General features: G+C 45.1%; 1 protein-coding gene across 15 annotated transcripts in view; it reads right to left on the bottom strand.

Annotated features, from left to right (window-relative positions):
- Positions 1-23114, bottom strand: part of Vps13d (vacuolar protein sorting 13 homolog D) — a 255741-nt gene that overhangs the window by 35169 nt on the left and 197458 nt on the right. For 14 of the 15 annotated variants that reach the window (XM_004863532.4, XM_013065081.3, XM_013065082.3 and 11 more), the window contains 2 exons: positions 13463-13595; positions 10273-10468 (listed from right to left, as the gene is read on the bottom strand). In XM_004863532.4, coding sequence (XP_004863589.2) covers positions 10273-10468; positions 13463-13595 — 329 coding nt within the window. Of the gene's footprint in view, positions 1-10272; positions 10469-13462; positions 13596-23114 lie in introns of those variants that run through there. The other variant, XR_002389017.2, reaches the window with a different exon arrangement.

The raw sequence follows: 23114 nt of genomic DNA, 5'->3' as shown, positions 1-23114 counted from the left end.
CAAGCAAAAAACCCAAAAAAGGAAACATAATCATAGTAACCTATGTGGTTTCACTGGGAATATTATATAGTCATAATAATGTTAACTGAATACTGGTTTATCAAAAAAAAAAGATGATATAACTATATTGAAAAAGGCAGACAAAGAATACATACTGCAACAGGAAGTCAAATGAGGTCAACAAAGGAGTAGCACATCTGGGCACAGTGGTGCACATATACAATCCCAACCACTCTAGAGCCTGAAGCAGGAGGACTGCAAGTTTGAGCTCACCCTGGGCAACTTAGCAGAACTCTTGTCTCAAAATTTTACCAAAAGGGGTGAGGGTGTAGCTCAGTTTGAGCTCACCCTGGGCAACTTAGTAGGACTCTGTCTCAAAATTTTACAAAAAGGGGTGAGGGCTCAGTGTCAAGGCCCTGGGTTAAATTCTCAGTTAAAAAAAAAAAGCCAGCAGTAGCACACACAGTCATTCGTTTGTTTGTTCATTCATTTGGTTTAGAACTATGGGGGCAAAATATCTCCAAACTAAAAAAACTGCCAAAGTACAGAAAGGGGTTGCTTCTCAGGCAGCAACCATCAGGGACAGGAGACTACAGTTTTAGGTTTGAGACATTTTGAAAGTCTGATTTGCCAGGCACAGTGGCCCACATCTGTAATCCCAGAGGCTGAGGCAGGAGTACAAATATGAGGCCACCTTGGGCAACTTAACAAGGTTTTGTCTCAAAAAAATTAAAAAGGGTTGGATGTACCCAGTGGTAGAGCACTTGACTAGCACGTATGAAACCCAGTAGTTTTAAGCCCCAGTATAGAAAAAAAAGGTATTAATATATGTCTACTTAGATAAAATTTAATTCGAAAAGGTAAATTGTTATAGCAAAATAATTAAGGTGACAAATCATAGGTTTTTAAAGCCCTATTCTTATTAATCACTGTGTAGATAATATTAAATACTTATAAATTATAAAGAATAACTGAAGCATCAAAGGATCTTTTGCTAATTTTGTAGATAATTAGTAAAACTAAAATGATTGTTTTCAAAGAGCTGTGATGCATCTGGTAATAAAGTGGGGGGAAAAATGCCTGCAAGCACTCCATCTCCCAAACAGTATCACATACAAATGCAATTCTGTTGTTTTCAAGAATGGTGAGTCAAATCACTAATAAAGGATATTTTTAAGAAAGTTTGGTCTAAGAGTATTCAGATACAAACCAAACAGCTTGTTGATTCTCAACGTGGAAGATTCTTCAAATCAGTTTAGCCTTAATTTTTTTTTTTTTGGTACTGAGGTTTGAACTTGGGACCTTGCGTTTGCGAGGCAAGTGCTGGAACCACTGAGCTAAATCCCCGGCCCTAGCCTTAATTATTTAAATAATCTCAAATCCTTAAAACCTATTATATGCATGGAATATAGCAGGAATTCAACACTTGATTAATACATTTCTGTTATTTTCTTATTGAGCAATTTTACCTGAAAATCACAAGTTCAGAATTGGTTAACCTGAGCTACTGGGGCCCCAATAGTTCAAACAGAAACAAAAACTCTTTGAGGCTTGCATTTTTCCACCACAGGATATAAAAGCACTCTACACATGGTAATTTGGCCTGTTCCGCCTTAGGAGGTGGGCAGGTGCCAGTTATTACTGTCCTAATTGTGCTGCTGGGGTCAACTGGTGATGCCCAGGGAATGGAGGAGCCCGACCCTGTCCCTCCTGCATCACTCAGTGAGGGCTGTGGCCAGGATTCCAGGGCCCATGCTCCTCATAACCAGAGGTGAGCTTTGGCTCTGATTCCCTTTGAAGTTTTCTGCAGTCCTCGGGTTTTATGATATAGCTTGAGTCACCCCTGCCATTACTGATGTTTGAAGTATGTTTGGGGAAAACGTACTAGGAGCTGTCTCTGGTGTTAACACAGAACAACTGCCTCATAAAAACTGCTTTCCACCAGGAGTTCAAAGGAGCTTATCCAAATATTGTGGGCTTGACTCGCTCCACCAACTTTGCTAGGGCAGAAAGCTGAGGTTTTGGCACCTAAGCTCTGAAGCAGACACACCGTTTCCATTACCTGAGAGCCTGTCCCTGCTAACACAACCAAGTGGCCTTCTGACAAGACGGGCCTTGCACTCTGAAGTGATCTCAGCACTTAGCATGCTGCCCAAGTTAAAATTTATTAGGATGGTAGGTGAAGGACTAAATTAGGTAAATTATTGTAGGAGGTCTTTCTGGTATGTGATAAAATCTTTCCAATTGTTACGCTAAGAAACCCAATAAAAGTCAGGAGCAAATGGGGGCGGGGGCAGGCTGACAACTGCTGGCAGGAAGCCAAAGTGGAGCATCGCATTACAGTGGCTCCTAGAGCTTAATCCAAATTAATCCAATATCGTTGATACGTGCTATTTATCAGCAAGATGATGGATCATCACCATCTCTTCAAATGGAACGGTTTGTCAAAGAAATTAACCAGGTACAGGTGTATCTGCCGGCCAGTAGCATGTTCACAGAGTCACAAAAGGTGAGAGGAGCGGCCTTGTTTTACAGTTTTGCAAATCTCTGTGAGTCTTGCTTAATAGAGAACAGCTGCATTCTCATGTCTACTTCTACATTCAATTTGTTATGGTAACATAGACTGTGAAGGTTCTGGAAAATTCCGCTGTACACTCATTAGGCAATAATATTACAATCAAAACTTGTGACTATATAGATTCATATATAAATATATGAACATATAAAATAGTTTTGATGTTATAGCTCTGGGGTTCCCTGGAGGACCTCAAACCAAGTTTTAAGACCCTCTCTCTAAAAGATCCCATTTACAAAAAAAAAAAAAAGGCCGGGGATTTAGCTCAGTGGTTTCGCCGCCTGCTGCACAAGCGCAAGGACCCAAGTTCGCGATCCCCGGTACCAAAAAAAAAAAAGACCCCAGATGTACAAAATTCTGTAGTAATCAGAAATTTGTTTTCTCTATGTATCAGTGTAAAACCACGAAGGATATGGATTAATAAGATTCTTGACTTAGATTACATAAGCCCAATATAATAAAACACCATTTCTTTTAGAGTAGATGGTGGTAAAAATGTTTTACTTGTTCAATTTTATTTTTCTCCCATTTGACAAGTTTAGCAAGAATCTGACTTTAAAGACATTTGAGCAAGACAGTACTAGGTAAAAGTAAATTATATATAACACTCAGTCAGGCCCACTTCTCCTTCCCCTAGAACTTACAAGCCTTTATTTGTCATACAATACTAAGTCTTTCACTCTTTGTTAGTTCATAGCAGGGAAATAATTCTGTGTATTTCCAGAATTATTTTACACTCTAAAGCTCTCTGGGAGCAGAGGATTCCAACTCAAACCTGGATCCTCTCTTAAATAAAATTCCAATTTCATCCTGGGCAAAGACAGATGACAGAAGGGAAATGATGAAAGACACACAATAGTCATCAAAACCTAAAAATAACTAAATCCAGTGCCCTCACAGGGGAATCCATGATAGCAAAGGCCCCTTCATCCTTCTCTAGTGTACAGATATGTACAAACTTCTTAGGGGGAGCTACAGACACTGTTTTGCCAGAAGTTCAAACCAAAAACTTCAAATGTGTATCTTATGTATGTACATGCATGTACGTAAGGTGTTATCTCAGTTTAGAAAATGAATTGGCTCAACCCAGAGGGACTACAGATTTACAATGGCTGGATTATTTCACTTTTCAATGGGAAAAGCCAAATTTACAGAGGCATCATATTTTCCTGTCTATATCCTTTGTGCAAGGACTAGATGTCTGGGAAACAGGGACAGGCTTTTAAAGACGTCTGTGCCAAAATTCAGTTGATTTTTAGTTTTGGGAGCAGGAATGCGCTGTCTCCATGAATTCAGCCTGCATGCCAAAAATGGCAAAAATTAGATGCTCTCCTTTCTAGAAACGATTATAATGTACCATGACCAAAAAAGTGGGTTTTTCCCCCTAGCAGATAATCTTGCATAAAAATGAGTCATGGGATTTCAGAAATGAAAAGGCTTTTCTCAAATACGCGTGTGCATGAACACACACACTTTGAATTTTTTTTTCAGCTGCTGATCTGAGCTTTCCATAAGTTATGCTATAATGAGGACGGCATTGTCTGGGGCCTTTTGAGTGAAAGCGGAGTACAGTATTTGGAGTTCAACAAGAGGGAAGAAATCTGTCTCAGAAAATAGGATTTCTCTGCTTGTGTTTCCATGAGAGAAATTTTAACTTATAAGGCCTGAAGGATTGGTAAGATGTTTTTAAGAATTATCTTATCCTGGTGATTTAGTGAGATCCTGTCTCAAAAAAAGATGGGGGGTGGGGGCTGGAATGTAGCTCAATGTAAAGGCCCTGAGTTCAATTCCCCAGTACCAGTACCAAAATACAAACAAACGAAGAGTAAACTGCATTATTTATTCATCTTGATTACAGAACTAAGTGAGACACCCACTGTCATTAACAAAGCTCCCAATGTTCTTTCTTCTGGGCTTGCTCAGGTAGACTGAGGGACAAGGAAATGGCCCACCTGCCTTCATTCATTCTCTGGCAAGACCTGCTCTGGCACGATCACGAGTGAGGAACCATGGCTCTCAGCTCATACACATGTAAAGGTGGAAGTGGTGGCCACTCTGTCCACTGTGCCCCCTGTGGACACCAGCGGTGCAGTATGACAGTCCTTCTTTCCCTTCAGCCGGACAGGGCAGTAATGCTTCGCTCTCATGGAAATGGAACCCTCCTCATGATGCAAATGGCACACTGACTAACACACTGCAGGCCAAGCAGCAGGTGGCTGCCCCAAGACAAGAAACAGAGCCGCAGGGTCAAATATGTACTAAGCTAGCTCCAGCTTTTCACCCTACTCAATATGTGTATCGGTATCAACACTTCCATTGTCTGACTGATGTGAAAGGTGAATGAACTGCTGTTCTGTTTGAGACAAGGGCCTCACTAAGTTGTCTGGGCTGGCCTTGAGCTCGAGATCCTCCTGCCTCAGCTTCCCAACTACCTGGGATTAAAGGTGTGTGCCACCACTCAGGTTCTGCTTGAGCTTCTTAAACAAGTGTAGGATGGTAGCCACAGGATGCTACATTCTCCTGGGTAGCAATTAATTTTTTTTCTTATTTAAATAAGCATGGAATAAAATATACAATTTATTCACAATTTCAGACAAAACAGGAACTTTCAAAGAAACATGGGATTTGCCCTGTACCAAGCTACATGGAGTAAATGTCTATTCTCCTCTGCCTCAAAAGGAACACAGTGGGGAAAATTGAGATTGCTAGTGTATCCTCATAAATATTTTGATTTTTATTAGGTTTTTACCTTAGGGAGTTCTCTAAAATCTCAGTTCATACCAATTCTGTTTGATATGCTATGTGTAACACCCTAAGTATATATGGGTACTCTCAGGGCAGAATAATCAAAAGCAGAACGGCCACACTAACAAGAAAGAGTTTGTGGGAGAATTGCTGAAGTTCCCTTCGCTGACTTCTTTCTGACCACTGCAAGCTGACTGCATTCCTGCTCTGCTGACCCACGAGGGTCTTAACCCATTTATCCTGAGTCGTGGGTGAGGTTCACACACTGTAACAAAATTTTCTTTAAGAAAATCCATCTCAATTTCACATTGAAGAGGCCATTAATGGAAAACGTCATTAACAAACTCTGGGAGTATTTTTACTGAGAGTCAAATATGCCCATCATAAATCTTTTCTATGAAATCAACCCAGAGGTTGCTCAAAAGCTCAAGCAACTGCAATTTGAATCTACATGCACTGTTCAAGAGTCCTTGGATTCCAGAACATTATCAGTCCTGATGCCTATATTCTTAAACACTGATCTATCATTATTCGTCAAATTCCCCCTTCCTCCTTATCTAACTTAAATAATGAGATAAGCCCAACACTCCTGGGCTTTGCTAAATTAGTTTAAATCTTTCCAGTTCTGCCAACTCCCATTTCTCCCTGCCATTTGGGGCCTCGACTAAAAAGGTGAAGAGCTATTTTGGAGGAAACCTCAGGGTCCAGCTTCATAAATCTTCCTCTGCTGCTTTCTAAACATGCTGTGCACCTCAAGAGTCTGCCATAGACAGGGGAGAAATAAGCAGGCAGACCGTCCATGGTCAGGTGCCCTTTCCTTTCCAGGGCAACACTGCCTTCTGCAGTGATACTGCTCGCTGCTCCTGGGTCTCTGCAGCTCTCTGCTAAAGCATCTTCTCCGAGACCCCTGCAGCACTGCCATGCTCAGATGGAACTGGGCACTCACATGGCCAGGGGCCCTGCCTGGCTTGGTCGCCTCGAGGTACAGCAGACCTTTTTTCACAGTGTCAGTGGCACCTCAGGTGTGGCAGCGTCGGTGGCATTTCCCTAAGCTTTATTTGGGAACAGACAAATGTGGCCCAATACACGTACACTGGAAGATGCAACCTGAGCCAGCAGAAGGTTGCCTTGGAAAAGGCTTCCCGTTTCAGTTCCAAACCACACATACTTGTGCAGTTAACAAATACAGGGGGGGGATACTGGTCCACAGCGTTCATGTGGAGGCCAAAGGTTCTGCTGTCCTCCGCTCTCTTCGTTCCTCACCCCACCTGCCTTCCCAAGAACTCTCAGATCACACGGAAATGTTGGAAGATCGAGACTATCTTTTTGGAAAGCCCACACACTCCAACAAGGAGAGGAACTTGGAAGTATTCTGATCTGAAAGAACAGGAGGAGGGGGGTTCCCTATAAATAAAAAATCATGTTCAAATAAACACACAAAGGAGCCAATGTTTCCTGTAAGGCTACTATTCAGATGGATTACTGGAAGGAGTATTCTTTCAGTTTTATGGCTTACTTTGCCATCATCTGCTTAAAACTGGGGACATTTAAAACTTAGATGCTAAGATCTAAGCCGTCACTTGGATGAAATATGACAAAGGAAGCAGAAAGTTTCTTCCAAGTGCAGACTCAGAGGCAAAACTCTTGGACTCTTGGGTTCTATTCTTGGCTTGGTCCCTGGGCTCGGGTCAGTTCTCGGTCAGAATCTCACTTCTAATCCCTTCAAATAGTTTGTTAGTCCCTGTTGTCTAAACAGTGGGGAAAGGCCCTGAGTAACACCCCTGGATCCTGTTCAATCGACAGGGATGGCTGGAGATGGCTGCACCTCACTTCCAAGAAACCAAGCTGATTTATCCCTCAGGTGGAACTAGGTGTTCCTAAGAGAGCACAGTGTCGATGGAGAAGACCCCGAAGGCATGAAACATTTCTCCACCTGCAGGGAGCTCTGTGCTTCTTTAACGTGACCCCAAATCATATTGCCTGGCATTTTAATAGTTCTTCCTAGCTTCCACATTAAAATAACTCTGGTTTGGCCTCAAACCCCTGAGAGGTGGAATAAGCAGGTATATTTATTTCTAAGTTATAGATGAAGAAAGTCTTAGGCAGGCTAAGAGATTTGACCACGGGCCCAGAGCTAATAAGTAAAGGGGTTGGGACTCTGACCTATTTTTTTCCGGGTCAAGTGCTCTTTTCTGTCTAACACATGGCTCCTCATTAATAACCTGGATCTGGACAAACAGACTGAAGGACACTGGTGAAAGCACTATTGCTTATCCCTTCAGAAAGACTGTGATGCTTGTTCAGTGCAGTAGAGGACACTGGGACCCACTGAGGCCCCGTTAGTCTCTCTGGTAATGCCCGCCACAGCCCCCCCACTTACTGGCACAGGTGGAAGTTTACTCCCCGCCCCCCTTTTGAGCTTCTGTGTCCACAGCCCCACGTGCCTCTCCCTTAGCACAGTTTGTAGGTAGGAATGAGTGGCCAGGCAGACAGCTGCTGCAGGAAGCCTGAAGTTCACCTTTGGCCAGGCTGCCTGGTCTCAGTGTGCTCTGGGGCCAGCTGCACAGGCCTTCCAAGTCTCAGCTGGAAGTGTAAAACCTGAGTGGGCTGTGATGAAGGGTGACAAGTACTGACCATTAGTGGCTCCAAGGGACGTACAACAGAGGATATGGTCCCTGCTGCTCGAATCCTGATACTGCTAAGGCAACAGGCTGGAGGAAGTGGACACAAAAATGAGGTGGTGGCCAGTTACCACATCTCGTGGTGTGTGTGTGTGGGGGGGGGGGGGTCAGCATCAGGAGTCATCAAAGCAGATCTCAAGCTGGCAGGAAGGAAATTATGAAGCATCTCATGCCTTGACACTAATAGAACCTGATAAACCTGTGAGAGACTCCAACAAGGAGCACCTGGGTCTAGGCAGGGGTGAAATGCAGTTCCTGGTCAGGTGGACAGGCAGCCAGATCCCTCGGAACTGTCCTGTCCTCCTTTGTAAATGAAGGACAAAGATGAAATGAGATTGCCCCCATGGAGGCCCACAGGCAATGCCTGGCGCTGCATAAGCGAGAAGTTCCTTCCATGTGGTGTTGCCCAGGTGGTACCCTCTTTCCTGGGATGTGCTGCCCTGTCCTCTCCACCTGGCCAACTTCTTCCTAGACCCCCGGCTTCACCTCAAACATCACTTCCCTTGAAAAGCCTGACTTCTAGGTTGGCCATCTTCTTCCTTCCTGGGACCTTCCTAACCAGACCTCTTACAACACTCCCCAGATCACCTGCAACATCTGTCACAATTTTGACAATTATCTAATCGTTTTATGTTTGCTGCTTTGATTGATTACAAGCTCTCTGAGGCTAAGATAGTCCTGCTTCCTGCTATCTTCTCAGCCCTGAGTTCAGAGGAAATTTTCAATCAATATCCAATATTTACTGCATGGAAATGAATGAATGACAGATAGGAACTAGATGACACTAAATCAAACCTTCTGTTGCAATGCTGGACAAGTGGTAAATATGACAAAAACACCTCTGTCTCTGAGCAACTCTGGCTATGTTACTTGTGCTCCTAAGAAGAATATAAAACCTCACTGATACCTCCAAACTGATAATGGGGAGAATTCAAGTGGTTTCTTTCCAGTCATCACCATTAACCTTTACAGCACAAAATAATATTTACAATTTTTTGAACATATCAAATCAATGACCATTAACCTGGACCATTTAGGGATTTTAAGTATAAGGATGGTTCCCTGGAACTTCTTTGGAGATTTTCAATTTTACTTAGACTTCTTGAGTTTTGGGCAGAAATTTAAAAACTAACTAGAAATACTTTTGAAACCTCTTTGTTGTCTGCCCCTTCATAAATACCCCCAAAATATACTCAAGGATGTTTTCACTTTGTATCTGAGAATACAATGTAATTTAACTAAAGTAAACTCTATAGACCCTTTTTTTAAAAAGCAGCTGCTTCCAGATGGAAGACATTCTGGCAGAACACAGTGCATGGCCCCATTCTACAATCTTAAGCATTTCCCCTCCTGCAGTAATGTGTCACCCGCCAGGTTTCCTGGTGACAGACAAATAGATTCATTTTGAATGGGGATGATTTCACTTCAGATCCTATTTGGGGGAGCAACAGGGTACAGACATGGCCCAGGCCCTAGGCATTCTGTAAGAGCACACTAGTTCACTCAGGGAGCATCTATTATCCAGGCAACAGCAAAATTCTTAGGGGCTTAAGTTGAGTCCAGCTTGGCTGGAAACACGAACATTCATTACACCCTTTGTTGATAAGAATCCTCAATTAGTTACTCCGGAGAAGGGAGCTGAAATAGGCCTCTAAAAGGAACAGCTAAGTTAATGTGGTTGGGTTCTGCGGGGTTTGGAGCCAAATGGGCCACCTCTGATTTCTAATGTCAGCTGGTGTCAGGACAAGACAGCCCCGCACAGCAGAAGCACCACCATGTTGGGGTGGGGACATCGGGGACAGCTGCATTTTTTTATGAGGTTAGGAGACTGGCTGCAATTTCAAGTGGTAAGAAAACTAAAAAGGAACAACCCATGTGGTAAGCTGCAACTGTGCAGATTCTAGAATTATAGCACAGGGTCTAGCAGTAAGAAACTCAAAGGCTATAACTTCATGGTTTCCTTCATGGGCACCAGGCAGGTCCATTTAGCTTGGTGAACAAGGGAAGCTATAATGATTTGAATCCACATTCTGACCTCTCTAATGAAAAAACCCAACATCATTGTTTCCTCCCCCTCTGTATTAAAAAGGTTTTTCGTGCTTTGTTTTCATGTACTTATATTAGGCAAGTCAGAAATTTCAGTTAGAAGTATTCAAATGAAAAATCACATAACTAAGGCAGAAAGTATATGATTAAACACATCAGCATGGATTAGGAGAGGCAGCAGACCTAGGCTAGAAATCACAGATCCACTCCCCTATGACCACTGACCTGGGGCCACTGAGTGTGGCTGTATCTCTCACCGCCTGTGCTGTTTCCGATGCGAAATCCAGGGCGCCTGCCACCGGCTTCGTTACAGTGCCAACAAGCCCTTTCCCAAGGCCGGATATGAAACCACTGACGCCCCCTTCTGTTTTCACACCTTCCACTGTTGATGTTATGACACTGGTCAATCCACCAATGATACCTAGCCACAAAACAGAAGTAAGGCAATTGCAACCTGGCCAGACAAGAGGAAAAACATTTCAATTAAGCCAGTCCTCCAGTTTCATGAACCTGAAATGATAATTTAAGGACATTCTGTTATTCTCTGTGCTAGACAGGCGACAGGCAGGGACCCAGGGGATTTGCCCATTAACCCAGAGTCAGAGGACGCATAGCACACGTTAGAAGTAAAGTGTGATCCAGTTTTAAACATGAGAAAAGAAGCTAGGAAGTTAACAGTGGCCATTTTCAATTCCCAAGCATGGACGGTACAGGGGCAACTGAGAGGACGCAGACAGTAGTATTAAATCACCAGGAGACCAAAAAAATCGGGTCTTTGGGAAAAGTGCGAAGAAGTTGGGCTCCTAGAAAATGTAAGTCAGGAAGACAGCTAAGAACATGTTTTCAGTTTTCCAAGAACATTCTGTGACCAGACACTACCACAAAAATGTCTGAAATAAGGTAAAAGCTATGCATGCTTTGCAGAGATCAGTTATGGCTATCTGTAGTAAACGATGAAGCCTCCATGAAGGGCACCCCAAAAAGCTGCCAGAGCTAGCTGGAACCCTCAGTGGCTGAGTTTAAAAGACCACCCTAGGCCAAAAAAACAAAGACATTCCAAACATTGTGCAAGTTGACAGGAATCGCTGTGAAACAGCCTGAGAAGTGGCCAGACTGGCAAAGGCTGGAAGGTCACAGGCCCTGCAGGGAAGAGGCAGGCCCTGTCCGGGGAGCATTTCCAGGACTTGTGCCAGGGACACTCACAGGATGTTTACCCTCTGACAGTGGGGCTGTGAGGAAGCTCTCTGGGCTCTTCAGCTCTAGTGAGACAAATTGGTAGAGGAAACTCCTTGGGTGAGAAAGTACTAACAATTCACAATGTTTCTTCCGGATTCTGGGTTCACTGGCTCCAGTGAGGCAATATCCCTTTCCCAGTCCTTCAGAACAAGGCTCTTAGCAGAGCATGCACAGCACAGGAGCTCATACTGAGACCTGCGAGATGAACACCCCAAGCAAGCACAACCCCCAGTTTCACACCTAGGAGATTACAAGGATTCCGTTGTTTATTTGTCTGTTTTGCAGGACTAGGGACTGAACCAGGGCTTTCACACTGAGCTACATCCCTGCCCTTTTCATTTTGAGACTGGGTCTCACTAAGTTGCTGAGTTGCTCAGACTGTACTTAAATGTGTGATCCTCCTGCCTCAGCCTCCCAGAGCACTAGGATTACAGGCATGTGCCACCATACTTGACTTTATCTTTCAAAGGCCTTTTCATCTGGAAGGAAGCATCTCATTGTAGGCTACTGCTTTCATATAAGCCAGAGCTTAAAGGGGCCTCTTCATAGCCACTGGTTCTGGGCCCCAGATTGGCCTAACTGGCTCCTGGTGGGCTGTGCATATTCCTGGAAAGACCCTGGGCTGGAAGCGACTTTGCAGCCGTGAACAGATCACCCACTTTCTCAGCACATGGGTGAGTTCATCTAAAAGGTGAGGACAGCCATGTGCTCTCTCTATAGCCAGAGGATGTGATGAGAAGGCAAAGCACTTCATATGTGTCAGCACATACCTCTAACATCACTGTGCGGTCCTTACAGTTGATAAAGAATAACTAAACCTTTAACCCCCAATCATTATCCAAAAGCCAACTTTTAAAGTTTATAAACAGGTTAATTTCTTCTACGTTTTACTTCTAGCCTGATGTTTCTTTGGGAGCTGCCCCCCTATAGCTGAGCACCTTTAGGAAAAGCAAAGGCATTCTGACCCAAACCTCACCATTGGGAAAGCTGACAAATGAACACTCTGTATGAACACTGTATCCCAAGCACAAACAGAAATATGAGTTCATTATTTATATTCCTTCCTTGCCTGGGATGTGGCTCAGTGATGCCATGTCTGCCTGGCAAGTGCAAGGTCCTAAGTTTGATCCCAGTACCAGGAAAAGAAAGAAAGAGAGAGACAGAGAGAGTCCTTCCTCTTCCTCTACATGCAAATAACCAAGACTAACCACGACTTTAATAGCTTAGATGACCCCTAGGATCTGGCCCAAATGGCTCCACTGCTGACCATTACTGAGTACCAGTCAAATGTCAGGGGCCGAGTGGGGCAGGCAAGTGTAAGGGTGAATTCAAAATGGTGTTTCTGCTCTCAGCAAGACACGCACAGCTGGACACACCTCCAAACCTGACTGCATGTGTGCTCTGCCACTAGCTCTGGTTAGGAGAAAGGAGCCCGCAAACGCCACCTGAGTTGGCTAGGACTCCGACAGGCAAGGTCATGCCATGAGGCAGAGAGCGCAGGGGACTGAGTGAGCCAGGAATTCAAGTGTGCAAGGCACAGTGCGCAGCTCTGTGTGGCTGAGGTGCTGTGCGGCTGGGGGTACTGGTTAGGAAACCTGGCACAGTTATGTTTCCAAGGGCCTTAGATGCACTCTAGGAGGCTGCTGAGGAAAACGCAGAAGGCAAATGAGTCAGAAGCGAAGGCTGAACAGTGAGAATCCAACCAATCCTGAGACAGCTGTGCTGCGGCCTCCAGGTTTTGGGCTTGCGGGCGCCGCCCTGGTGAACGCGCACTTGTACAGGGCTCAGAGCACCTGGGCCACAATCCCAGCAGCCAGCTTTACACTTCCTTTCTCCGGAAGAGAAGACCAGGAGGCAGGAACCAAATCCTGAAGCAGCAGTTCCAGATTCTAGAGGGATTGGGCTGATTGCAGCTCAGAAAGGGGAGCCAGGGGGAAGGAACAGCAGTGTGCACAGCACTCTGAGAACGGACAGTGCGTCTCACAGACTGTCACATTTCCGCCGCCAGGAGAATCCGGGGGGGGGGGGGGGGGCGGCTGTCAGGGGTGCCGGGATCGGGCCTGGAGCGCTACTGCTGTCAGCTTGCCTTTGTCTCCTTCCCTGTGTGGGGCGCAGAGGCCCCTTCGAGGAACACCAACAGAAGAGCCACTTCTCTTCAGCCCAGGGACACGGGACTCACCGTGAGCCAGGCCATGGATGCCGGCCACGAGGTGCTCCCCACTTGTTGCCGCGTGGTATCTGATGTACTCCCGCTCCGACTGATGGCGATTGTCCATCGTCTTCCCCAGGCCATCCGACAACGTCCCTGCAAACTGCAATGAATGAAAAACAAAGAAAGAATTTAAAGCCTCAGCACTAATTTCAAATAGTAAAGTTGCTCCTAGCTAGGATTTGGTAAGTGCCAATGATAGAGAGATTAACTGCTGAGTTATGCACACCACCTGCCTGGCATAGTGGTTCTCACGCAGTGGACAGATACGAGTTGGGTGTGGCTGACACTGGTACAACAAGTTTGCAGAGCAACTTCTAAAATTCCTTAATTAAAAAAAAAAAGAAAAACAAACGAAAAGATAAAAATTCCCTAATGTCATTTATTTTCCACAACACAGGTTGAGCATTCCTAATCCAAAAAATTTAAACCCAAAACATTCTAGAATGTGCAGTTTGAGCACCAATATGACACTGCAGGTGGAAAATTCCATGCCTGACCTCAAGTGAGGAGCTGCAGTTGAAGGCAGGTGTACTCAAAGTATTGTATAAAATTAACTTCAGGCTATGTGTTTTGAGGTGTATATGAAACAGAAATGAACTTCCTACTTTGACTTGGGTTCCACCACTGCATAACTCATTGTGCACATTCAGGTATTCCCAAACCTAAAATACCCCAAATCTGAAAGACTTCTGGTCCCAAGCATCTCAGATAAAGCAAACTCAACCTGTACTCCTGCAAATTTACTGAAACATTAAAGGTACAACAAAAGGCCCTTGGGGGAGGAAAGGTGAGGTTTGAGGTGCTGTGATGGTAAGGACACAAGCTCTTCGCTCTGAGAATCAGTTAGATTCAAAACAGGAAACATGTTAAATTATTGCTTCAGGGTTTGGTACCAAAATCTGTGGAGAGGTGGCTCAGGTACAGTTCAAAGGCAGAGGTCCTGGGCGGTGGACCAACTAGAGAGATCAACCTCCCTCAAGTAATGCCTTCTTTCACTCATTCAGCAATTAGCAGGTGCCTATAAAGTGCCAAGTCCCATTTGTCAAAAGGAAAAAAATTTTTAAAAGAGAAAAGGAAAAAAGGAAGTAGATGGAAAGATGAACAGGTTAGGTCCCCTTCCATTAGAGCAGCAGACTTGAACCCATGACTTCAAATGCAAACCCATCCTCCCCCACAAGTCAGAGGATTTTATTTATCCTGGCATATTTTAACCAGAGAAGCTGTCTCATCCGTCAAAGCTGGATAAAAAGGACATAAAACACTGTTTTGTCACAAGGCAATTTGAAAAGGTTTAAAGTGACAGTTAATAAACCACAGAGTACTTATCCTCATCCTTCAGGCATAAAAAGAGAAGGATATCAAATATATAATTAACCTTCTCAGGAAGGATCTACCAAAACAAGTGGTTTAAGTGCCAGTGACCCAGGACTAACCTTTTAGAAAACTCACAGGAATGTTATTTAGATATAAAGCTCAATGGAAGACTCAGCCTGCTGGGAGGACCCAGTGCCCCGGGCAGCCCTCTGGGAACCCGGGTCATTCTTCTCAGGTGCGTCCCAGATCAGATCTGCCTTGGAAACCATCAATCCTGAGGCTTCCCAACATGAGTGACAGGTGAGCTCTGGACAGGGAGGAGGGACCACAGGAAGAAGCAGCAGTGCTCTGCACAGCATGGTTCCTGGAGCGAGCTAGGGGACACTTGCTCCTTTCGCTCAGCCCAAATGCTCTCCAATCAAGGGCAGAGATACCAACCGGCCTTTCTGGGAACACAATCCCTACCATTCTGTGTTTGCTTTTTTGCCTTATCTTCTCCATCACTCCCTGTCTAATAAGGGAATTAAAGTTCATAAAAATTAATTTTACAATTTCCTTAGGATAAGGAGGAGCACTGCAAGATGTTGCAAAGCCTCCTCTGGGCACTAAGAATGGCTCAGACCCCATGTGAGAGGGTCCACGGGACAGAAAAGGCCACGAGCTCGGCCATCTGACTCAACTGGACTCCAGTCCTCTCTTGGCCACTGCAGGCCCTACACGACCCGAGCATACGCCCCACCTCTGGGCTCTCTCTGCTCTGGAGAATGGTGATGGTATCTAGTCTGTCACCTGGCTGGAGGGCTCAGGATCTGGCATCTAGTTAGCATTCTCGTTGGTGTTTATTACTCAGCTACTGGACAAAGCCACCATCCTTCTTGTTTGAAGAAAGCCTCTTAAGGTTTCGAACTGTGGTCAATTCTACCAGGGCTTAACATTTAAAAAAAAAATCTCTCCAGCGAGAAACACGAGCCTCCAAAATGAGTTTTGGGAGTGATAAAGTCAGAGTACTGGACTTCCTGATTCCCCAATCCTTTCCATCTCTGACAGTGAGTGATCTATGACCACAGTAGGTGTCCTAGCATTGACTCTGGGCCCAAGACAGCTGCAGTACAAACACAACAAGCATCAGTCATGGACCACGTTCTCACGGAACTGACAGTTTCACTTAAATAACAACTGCATTTATGAAGCGGCCAGCGACACGGGGTCAGAACATAAACTGCAAGACCTATGGAACCTGGAGAGGGAAATGTGACCCTTGTTTTGGAAAGGGTCAGAAAGAGTTCCTGCTCTGTTCTGGAACTGTGTAAGGTGCCAGTGTTCTTCACTAGGGGTCGAGACAAAAATGTGTCCCCCGATACCCAAGAAGCAGTGAGATGGTGGTTATGTGAAATTTGTGGGTGTCCAAGAGACACATGCCCCTCCCTGCCCAGAGAGCCCGGGACACCCGGCTCCCTGCAGGGTTTTCCCACTCTTCTCAAGCTCTTACTTCCCTTGGGCAGAGATCCTTCCTGGGAAGAAAGCTTAACCCACTTCTGGCGGCTTGCCTGGAAGAAGTTAAAAATGCCATGATACTTTCCTCCTCCCAAGAGAATATAGGAAAATCACCTAAGCCAAGTTTCCAACACCATTCTCTCCTTCTAACCCTCCTGCCAATTCTCAAGTGTGGTATCGAAGGCTGGGAGTGAGGCTGTGTCCAAGCTTCACTGCCAGCCCACCCTGCTGCAGCACCATCTCCCTCCCGCTCTGTGCCGGGTGCTCTCTCTCTCTCTCCACACCGCACACTGACCCAAGGAGGACAAAGAGGGTGACCTCCAAGATCACTCTTCCCTCCAAGTGCCGTATTCTTCTGTGTGCTTCTCAGGAGCCTCAATTTCATTTTGAGATGGTGCCTCACTGTGTAGCCCAGGCTGGCTTTGAACTCAAGATCCTCTTACCTCAGTCTCCTAGGGAGCTGGATTACAAGTGCAAACCACCAAGCTAGGTGCCTCACCTTCGCTATGGGTAGGTGTCTACACACCTAACCCAACTACTGTAGGACTTCTGTCTGAATTCTTGCTTCTCTGCCTATAAAAATTACTTCCATAAACCAACTAGTCCTTGGTCGCTTGTGAGTAAAATGTAAAGGATACAGTTATCAACAGGCAAACATTACAAAGATCTTCACTCTTTAAATGCAGCTTTGAGAACTGCAAATTTGGGTAACATGTTGGAATCTGTGGTCCCATCAAACCCACAATGCAGGAAGGTTAATTGGATCTTACTGGCAAAGACATTTCACCAAACTATACCAAAAGCCAGACAGGTAATAGGTACCATGGTCAGAGCAAGGTTTTGGTCCAGTCCACTGGATTCTTAGTACCAAATCCAGGCCACTACAAAGCATGTGACCTCCATTTACTCACTTGGCCATCCCTAATCCCATCTCTCCTTCCCCTCCTTGGTGGGTAGGTAAATCTGACCCATCTCTCATTCCACTCCCAAGGCAGCCTGAGCACATGCAGGCTGCAAGCAGATGGGATTCCAGGGTCACTCGCTGTGGGTACTTTCTGGCTTTGGTCTTTGCTGAGGCTGGGAAGCATTTCCCCACATCGTCAGCTTCAGAAATGATCATCAAAACAAAGAAGAGACACCCACAAGAGCTACAATCTCCCTGCACTGATCTGACTGATCCCTACATCCTTTAACTCATTCCCCAAACTGTCTTATGGCAAATGAAGCCCGCAGACAGATGTTCAGATTATTCAGACAAAGGAGAAATCCCAGAGTCACTGACATCAAAACAGCAAATCCTCAGGATCTGAGCAAGTACAACTGACCAAGCAATCCAATGTGCACGGAAGCCCTACTGTATGCTAGAGTAGAGACTGGAGTGAGAAACCAGTCTCTGCCTCCTGCCTCTGGAGCTATGGACAGCCTGGGAGAAAGACCATCAGAGCTGAGCTGAAGTCCTGACAGTGACAGTAATGGTGAGGTTGTGGACAAGTGACTTAACTTCTGCGAGTTCCTATTTTCATGTTTTCACAATGCGGATAAAAACCACCTGCAAAGATGCTGTGAGGACTGGATAATGTGTGGGAGCCCTCAGTACAGAGCCAGATACAAACAGACATTCGGAAAGCAGTGCTGCTCAGTTTGAGCTTCTGCAAACTGGGAAGACAGTCACAGTCCATGGGGTGTGCTGGCAGCTGGGGAGGGATCCCACTGAGGGCTGGCAGCCATCTGCAGGGGGCCAGAGTGTCAGAGCCATGCTAGATGTGTGATGGGAAAGCTATGGCACCTGGGAGTAATGTGCAGATAATTTGTACTCTGCTGGTTATAAACTATACCTCCAACCAGAGGAAGCATTCTCGGAGAGTCAGCTCATGCTGTAGAACAAACAAGATCAAGTCCAAAAATACTGAAGGCTCCAAGTGAATGTTGTCCCAGCTAAGATGAAAGATGCCAAGGGACACCTGCCATGGCGCGTGCAGACAACTGTTCCCCTTCTTCCCTGAAGGGAGCTTCAACACTCGCCACACCTGTGAATTCCGGCCATCATCCAAAGTCATTAATTTCTAAAGAGCAGTGTTTTCTGCAAGGGGGTAAAAACCTCAGAAGTGCTTCAAGATGCCAGTTCTCCTGAACAGTGAACACACACTGTGTGTCAACACCCCACCTTCCAAAAGGGATCCCGGGGCCCATACACATGGGACACTGCAGATCAGCCTGCATTTGGGGCCTCTCTCTGAATGGCTGATTTTATAAAACTGAAATTCAAGTAGCTGCTGGAATGATGCAAAGGGAAAAATTCACACTGTGTCCCTCTGTTCTGGCCTGTCAGTTTTCCTGACCCTTTTATGATCCTCAGCAAGCACGGGATGCCAAAGGTATTTGGCCAGTGTAACAGGAGCCTGGGCTTGAGTTTCTCCCCTTCTCTGGGGTTCTTCTTTCACGGTTATTTACCTAATGGAAATTTCCTTTTAATATCTTTGTCCCACTGAGTAACTGCTGGTGCCCAGTATCACCAGGGCAGATGGTGAGCAGGTTTCACAGGAAAAGAGAGAAGAAACAGGACTCCAGTGTGAGGGAAAAGTTTTTTATGTGTTCAAGTACAAGGTCGTTCAGCTGAAGGTCTCAGCTACCAGCTCAGCTCCAATGCTAAGGTGCACTGCCTGCAATAAAGTGCTCTGTAACACACACAATCAGAAACCTCACTGTATGCTGTGCCTGGTGGTATAGGAGCTTCGTGCGGGTACCAGGATGGAGTCACACAGGCAGGGGTAGAAGAGCCAAATCTTCCTATCCCTTGCTAACTGTTCGTGCTGGTAGAAGCTGCTTAACTTGCCAGAACATCATTTTACCCATCTATAGAAACTAGATACCATCTATTCCATAAGACAGCTCTGAAGGTCTTGGAGGTAACTAAAGCAGAATGCTTGGTGCAGTGCCTGGTCATCAATTTCTACAAGTATCTCAGAAGCAGCTTGGAAGCTTAAACATCACAGTTATCTTTAACTCTGCTGGTAGTTAGCAGGAAAATCTTCAAATCACGAAGGAGTTAAGTCACTTCAAAACCAAAGTCTTCACCACGTTCTGCTGTTTGATATTACTACAGCATCTGCAGTTGAAAATCATTCTTAATGCAAGTTGAATCTTGACATTGGAGAGCCCTTTTGTGAGACTTCTGAACAGGGAAGAGTTAAAATGCGATCCAAACCACTAACTACCACTCACCAACAAACCCAAAGTAAACAGCTAGTCCTCTCTTAGCCAAACAGTGAAGGGGTGAGGAAAATGGGGAGGGGCTTTTAGGGAGGAGGAAAGGGGGGATTTGGCAAAAAAGAGGCATTTTTGGCCCTCATATTCCTATCCCCTGGAAGTGGAGCAGGTTGTCTACTTACAGTTCTATTTGGTTGTGGATTATGCATAGCCCTGAAGGCCAAAAGTTAGGATAGGGGACCCAAATGAAAATGCTAAAGACATTTTAAAACTAGGACAGACAAACTACTTTATAACCTCGCTCCACCCCCACCCCACTCCTCTCGGTCTCTGGAGATCCAGAAGCCACTGTGTCCCAAGACACACCCTGTTGCCATTTCACTGACTAGCACTTATCAGGCCACAGACACTCCTTTTCGGTTGAGACACAAAGTTACCCACAGCCACCCTGGATTATCTCAGCACACAAGGTCTAAAGGCACAGAACAAAGCCCAGCCTCAAGACTGCCCTGGGTCTTAACTAGCCCAAGACACATGCCTGCTGAACTGGCAAGTCTCTCTTCTGCAACTGTGACCCAGTTATGAACTCAGATGTTGTTTCAGATTAATCTGGAAGCTCAGAGTGGTTTGAAGCACTTCCATAATAGGATTTTGCCTTTTCTTTTAAAAGGACTGGCAGTTTGCTATATGGCTGAAGGCAGAGAAATAAGCAGAATACACACAGTCTTAGGAAGACCAAATTTCAACATCAGATCAGTGGTCAGATTTCAGTCAGGTCCTTTGGTTTTTTTCTACACCAATTGTAAGAATTAGGAGGCGAGATGCATCATTACATTCACTGTCTGTGGGCCATGTGGATTGTGTGGACTGTGCCCACAGTTTGCCTATTTGGCAGAAGGGCAAGTGTTTGTGTGGAAGATGCCAGGCCCCCCTCATCCATTGCTGAGAACCCCGAGAAGCATGCAGTGGGAAGGCTCCAGGTGGGTGCTGAACAGCTGCTGCTGGTCCAGGGCAATGAGCCTCCTGCCCTCAGACAAAGCTCCAGGTGCGCTATCCTAACAAGGTTTTTCAATCTGCATAAATGGCCCGTGCCTCGGTACACAAGATGGATTAGGATGTGAGAAAAAATTTTCTCTGTGGTAGCCATGCCATAAATAAAGCCCACCTTGGTGGATAATTATTTCCACTCTAGGAAAGCACACAGACTTTGAAAAACAGATACCAAGTCTCTCTTTGTCACCATCATCAGTTGAGTGAAAATGAACAAACCACACTTCTTGAGGAGGACAGGCTTTATCCAAAAGACAGTACAACCCACACAGTCACCCAATGAGACTTTAGCTACAAAAGCACTCAGACAAAAACCACAAAGCCATGTGTGAATGCAAAGGGTTATTACTGCTGATCCTAGTCTTTCTTCTAAAGAAATCCTGCATGCCTCATCCTGAAATACAGGAATTACCTTATGCCCATCCTGGAACAAAGGAAAAGTAAACATGTCAATTATAAATAGACTAGAATCTCAAAATACAGCAATTCAGAAATGAAATGGAACATTCCTCAAAAGAAAAGGAGCACAGGCTTATCTACAGGCCAGTCACAAGGACTTATTCTTGTGAGGTACTTTGTATTTCAAAAGAATATCTTCTTTGGTACCAAAAGCCTAGGGAGAAAGGAGGTGGGTGATGTCACTGAGAACAATCAGAGGCCAGGCACTGGGAGAAGCTGAGCTTCTTGCTGCTAAAGCCACAGAGGTTATAAGGGTTGGAAATAATCTGATGAGCTTTCCAGGAAGAGATCTGCTCGCAACTGATTTTTTAAATAAAGGAGTTTGAGGATGAGCAGGCAGCAGAGGAGGTAAGGGCAAACTCCACTGCTAAGGACCAAGGTGTGGCTTCAGGAATTACCCACATCAGCTAACAATGCTGACCACACGCCAGATGCTGCTGTACCAGGCTGGCATCTGTGAAATCAGTAATTACTTTAGTCCTCACAACAACCCAGGAATCTACTGCATTTGATACAGGGTAAGCTAGAGAGGGAACCCAATTCAGACTCCTGTTACCATCTCTATGGCAAATTCCCTTCACTGCTGTGGGCAGTGTTGTCCAGGGCAGGGATTCATGAGAAAGTGTGATGAGCTAAGGAGGAACCTGACTGGGAACTGGTCCTTAGCATCTGGGAGAACAGCGAAGTTGAGCCCATCCTTTGGGTGCCAGGATGGGAACGGGAGGCACCTCAGATGCAAGATACCCAAATTAAGTCCTATCTCATTCCTCCTGAGACCTTGCTTGATCTCAAGCTCAAATGAAAGGCCAAAGACAAGGCTGTTTGAATGAATGAATGAATGAATGAGTGATTTTATGTATGTATGCCCCCACCTGTCAGGTGAGCTAAATAAAAACAACCTTGTAGTTTGGCTCTCTCCTAGTAGCTCCTCAGAAAGTTCTAGTCTTTGCCTAGCTACACCCTGGCTTCCTCCATGGCCTTTCAGGCATTCATACTTTGCTCTCTTCCAGCCCCACAACAGGTGACTGGGAAAGGACATTTATAATAATGTCCATCCACTTCCTGCAGATCTGATGTTTTAAAGGTCAGCAGATTGCAGGCCTGAAAAGTCCTCAAGGGGGAAGAGAACACAACTTGTCTAACTCAACTTCAGCTTCCCAGGCTAAAGGTGACTTAGGCTATTTTGATGCCCTGGGTTTCTTAAAAAACAAAAACAAAAAAAACTTCATTTCCCAGAAAGACAAGAAAATGGGTACTGCACTTTTTAGTTGCAAGAGTTAATTAATCCAAGATTCACCTACTTCCTGCCTTAACAGAACTGATTCTTTTTTTTTTTAAATGAACTGATTCTTTAAGACTAAATTACCTTACAGCCTCTCTTATAGCTTCAGGAGTTGAGTCTGATATATTCTCCACCTGGCATGCTTCACTCCCACCCCTGACCTTCCTAGTCCATCATCAGAAAAAAGAATCCTTTCTCAGGTCCTTTTGGCGTCAGGCTTAAAGTTTTACCGAATCTCTGTGAAATTCTTGCAGCTTATATCCCGTACTGCTAAGGAAAGCCCTGAAAATAGGTTTTGCAGGGTAGTGATGCATGGGGGAAATCAAAGCACTGGGCACCTTAAAGTAGGACAGGAGAAAATCAAATCCTCTCTGGAGAAAAATATCAAGCAGAACCTCTAAATTTTTGCTTATACAGTCCCCAACATTCAATAAAAGTTACCAAATACTGTAAGGAAATAGTTCTAAGTGACTGAAAGCCAAGAAAACAGGCAAGATCACTTACCAAGGTAATGATTAAGATTTTAACAGGTAGGTAGTAGGATGGACAGAGCACCAAAGAGGACTGAACTGGGAAAAAAGGCAGCAGAAAATATCCAGATCAAAGCATTAAAAAAAAAAAATGGTTTTGGTAAATACACAGAAAAGAAGACGAAAAGCATACAGGACACAGTAAAAAGACCCAAGCTGGGTGTGGTGGAGCATGCCTGTAATCCCAGCACTTGGAAGGCTGAGGCAGGAGGATTGCTGCAAGTTTGAGGCCAACCTGGATTACATAGTGAGTTCAAGGTCAGCTGAACTACATAGTGAGACC

This window comes from Heterocephalus glaber, unplaced genomic scaffold, assembly GCF_053883595.1.
Source record: "Heterocephalus glaber isolate CG9 unplaced genomic scaffold, H.glaber_assembly_v1.0 deba00001447, whole genome shotgun sequence".
NCBI lineage: Eukaryota > Metazoa > Chordata > Mammalia > Rodentia > Bathyergidae > Heterocephalus > Heterocephalus glaber.
Note: the sequence above shows the minus strand (reverse complement) of the source record. Positions and strands in the feature narration are given on the sequence as shown.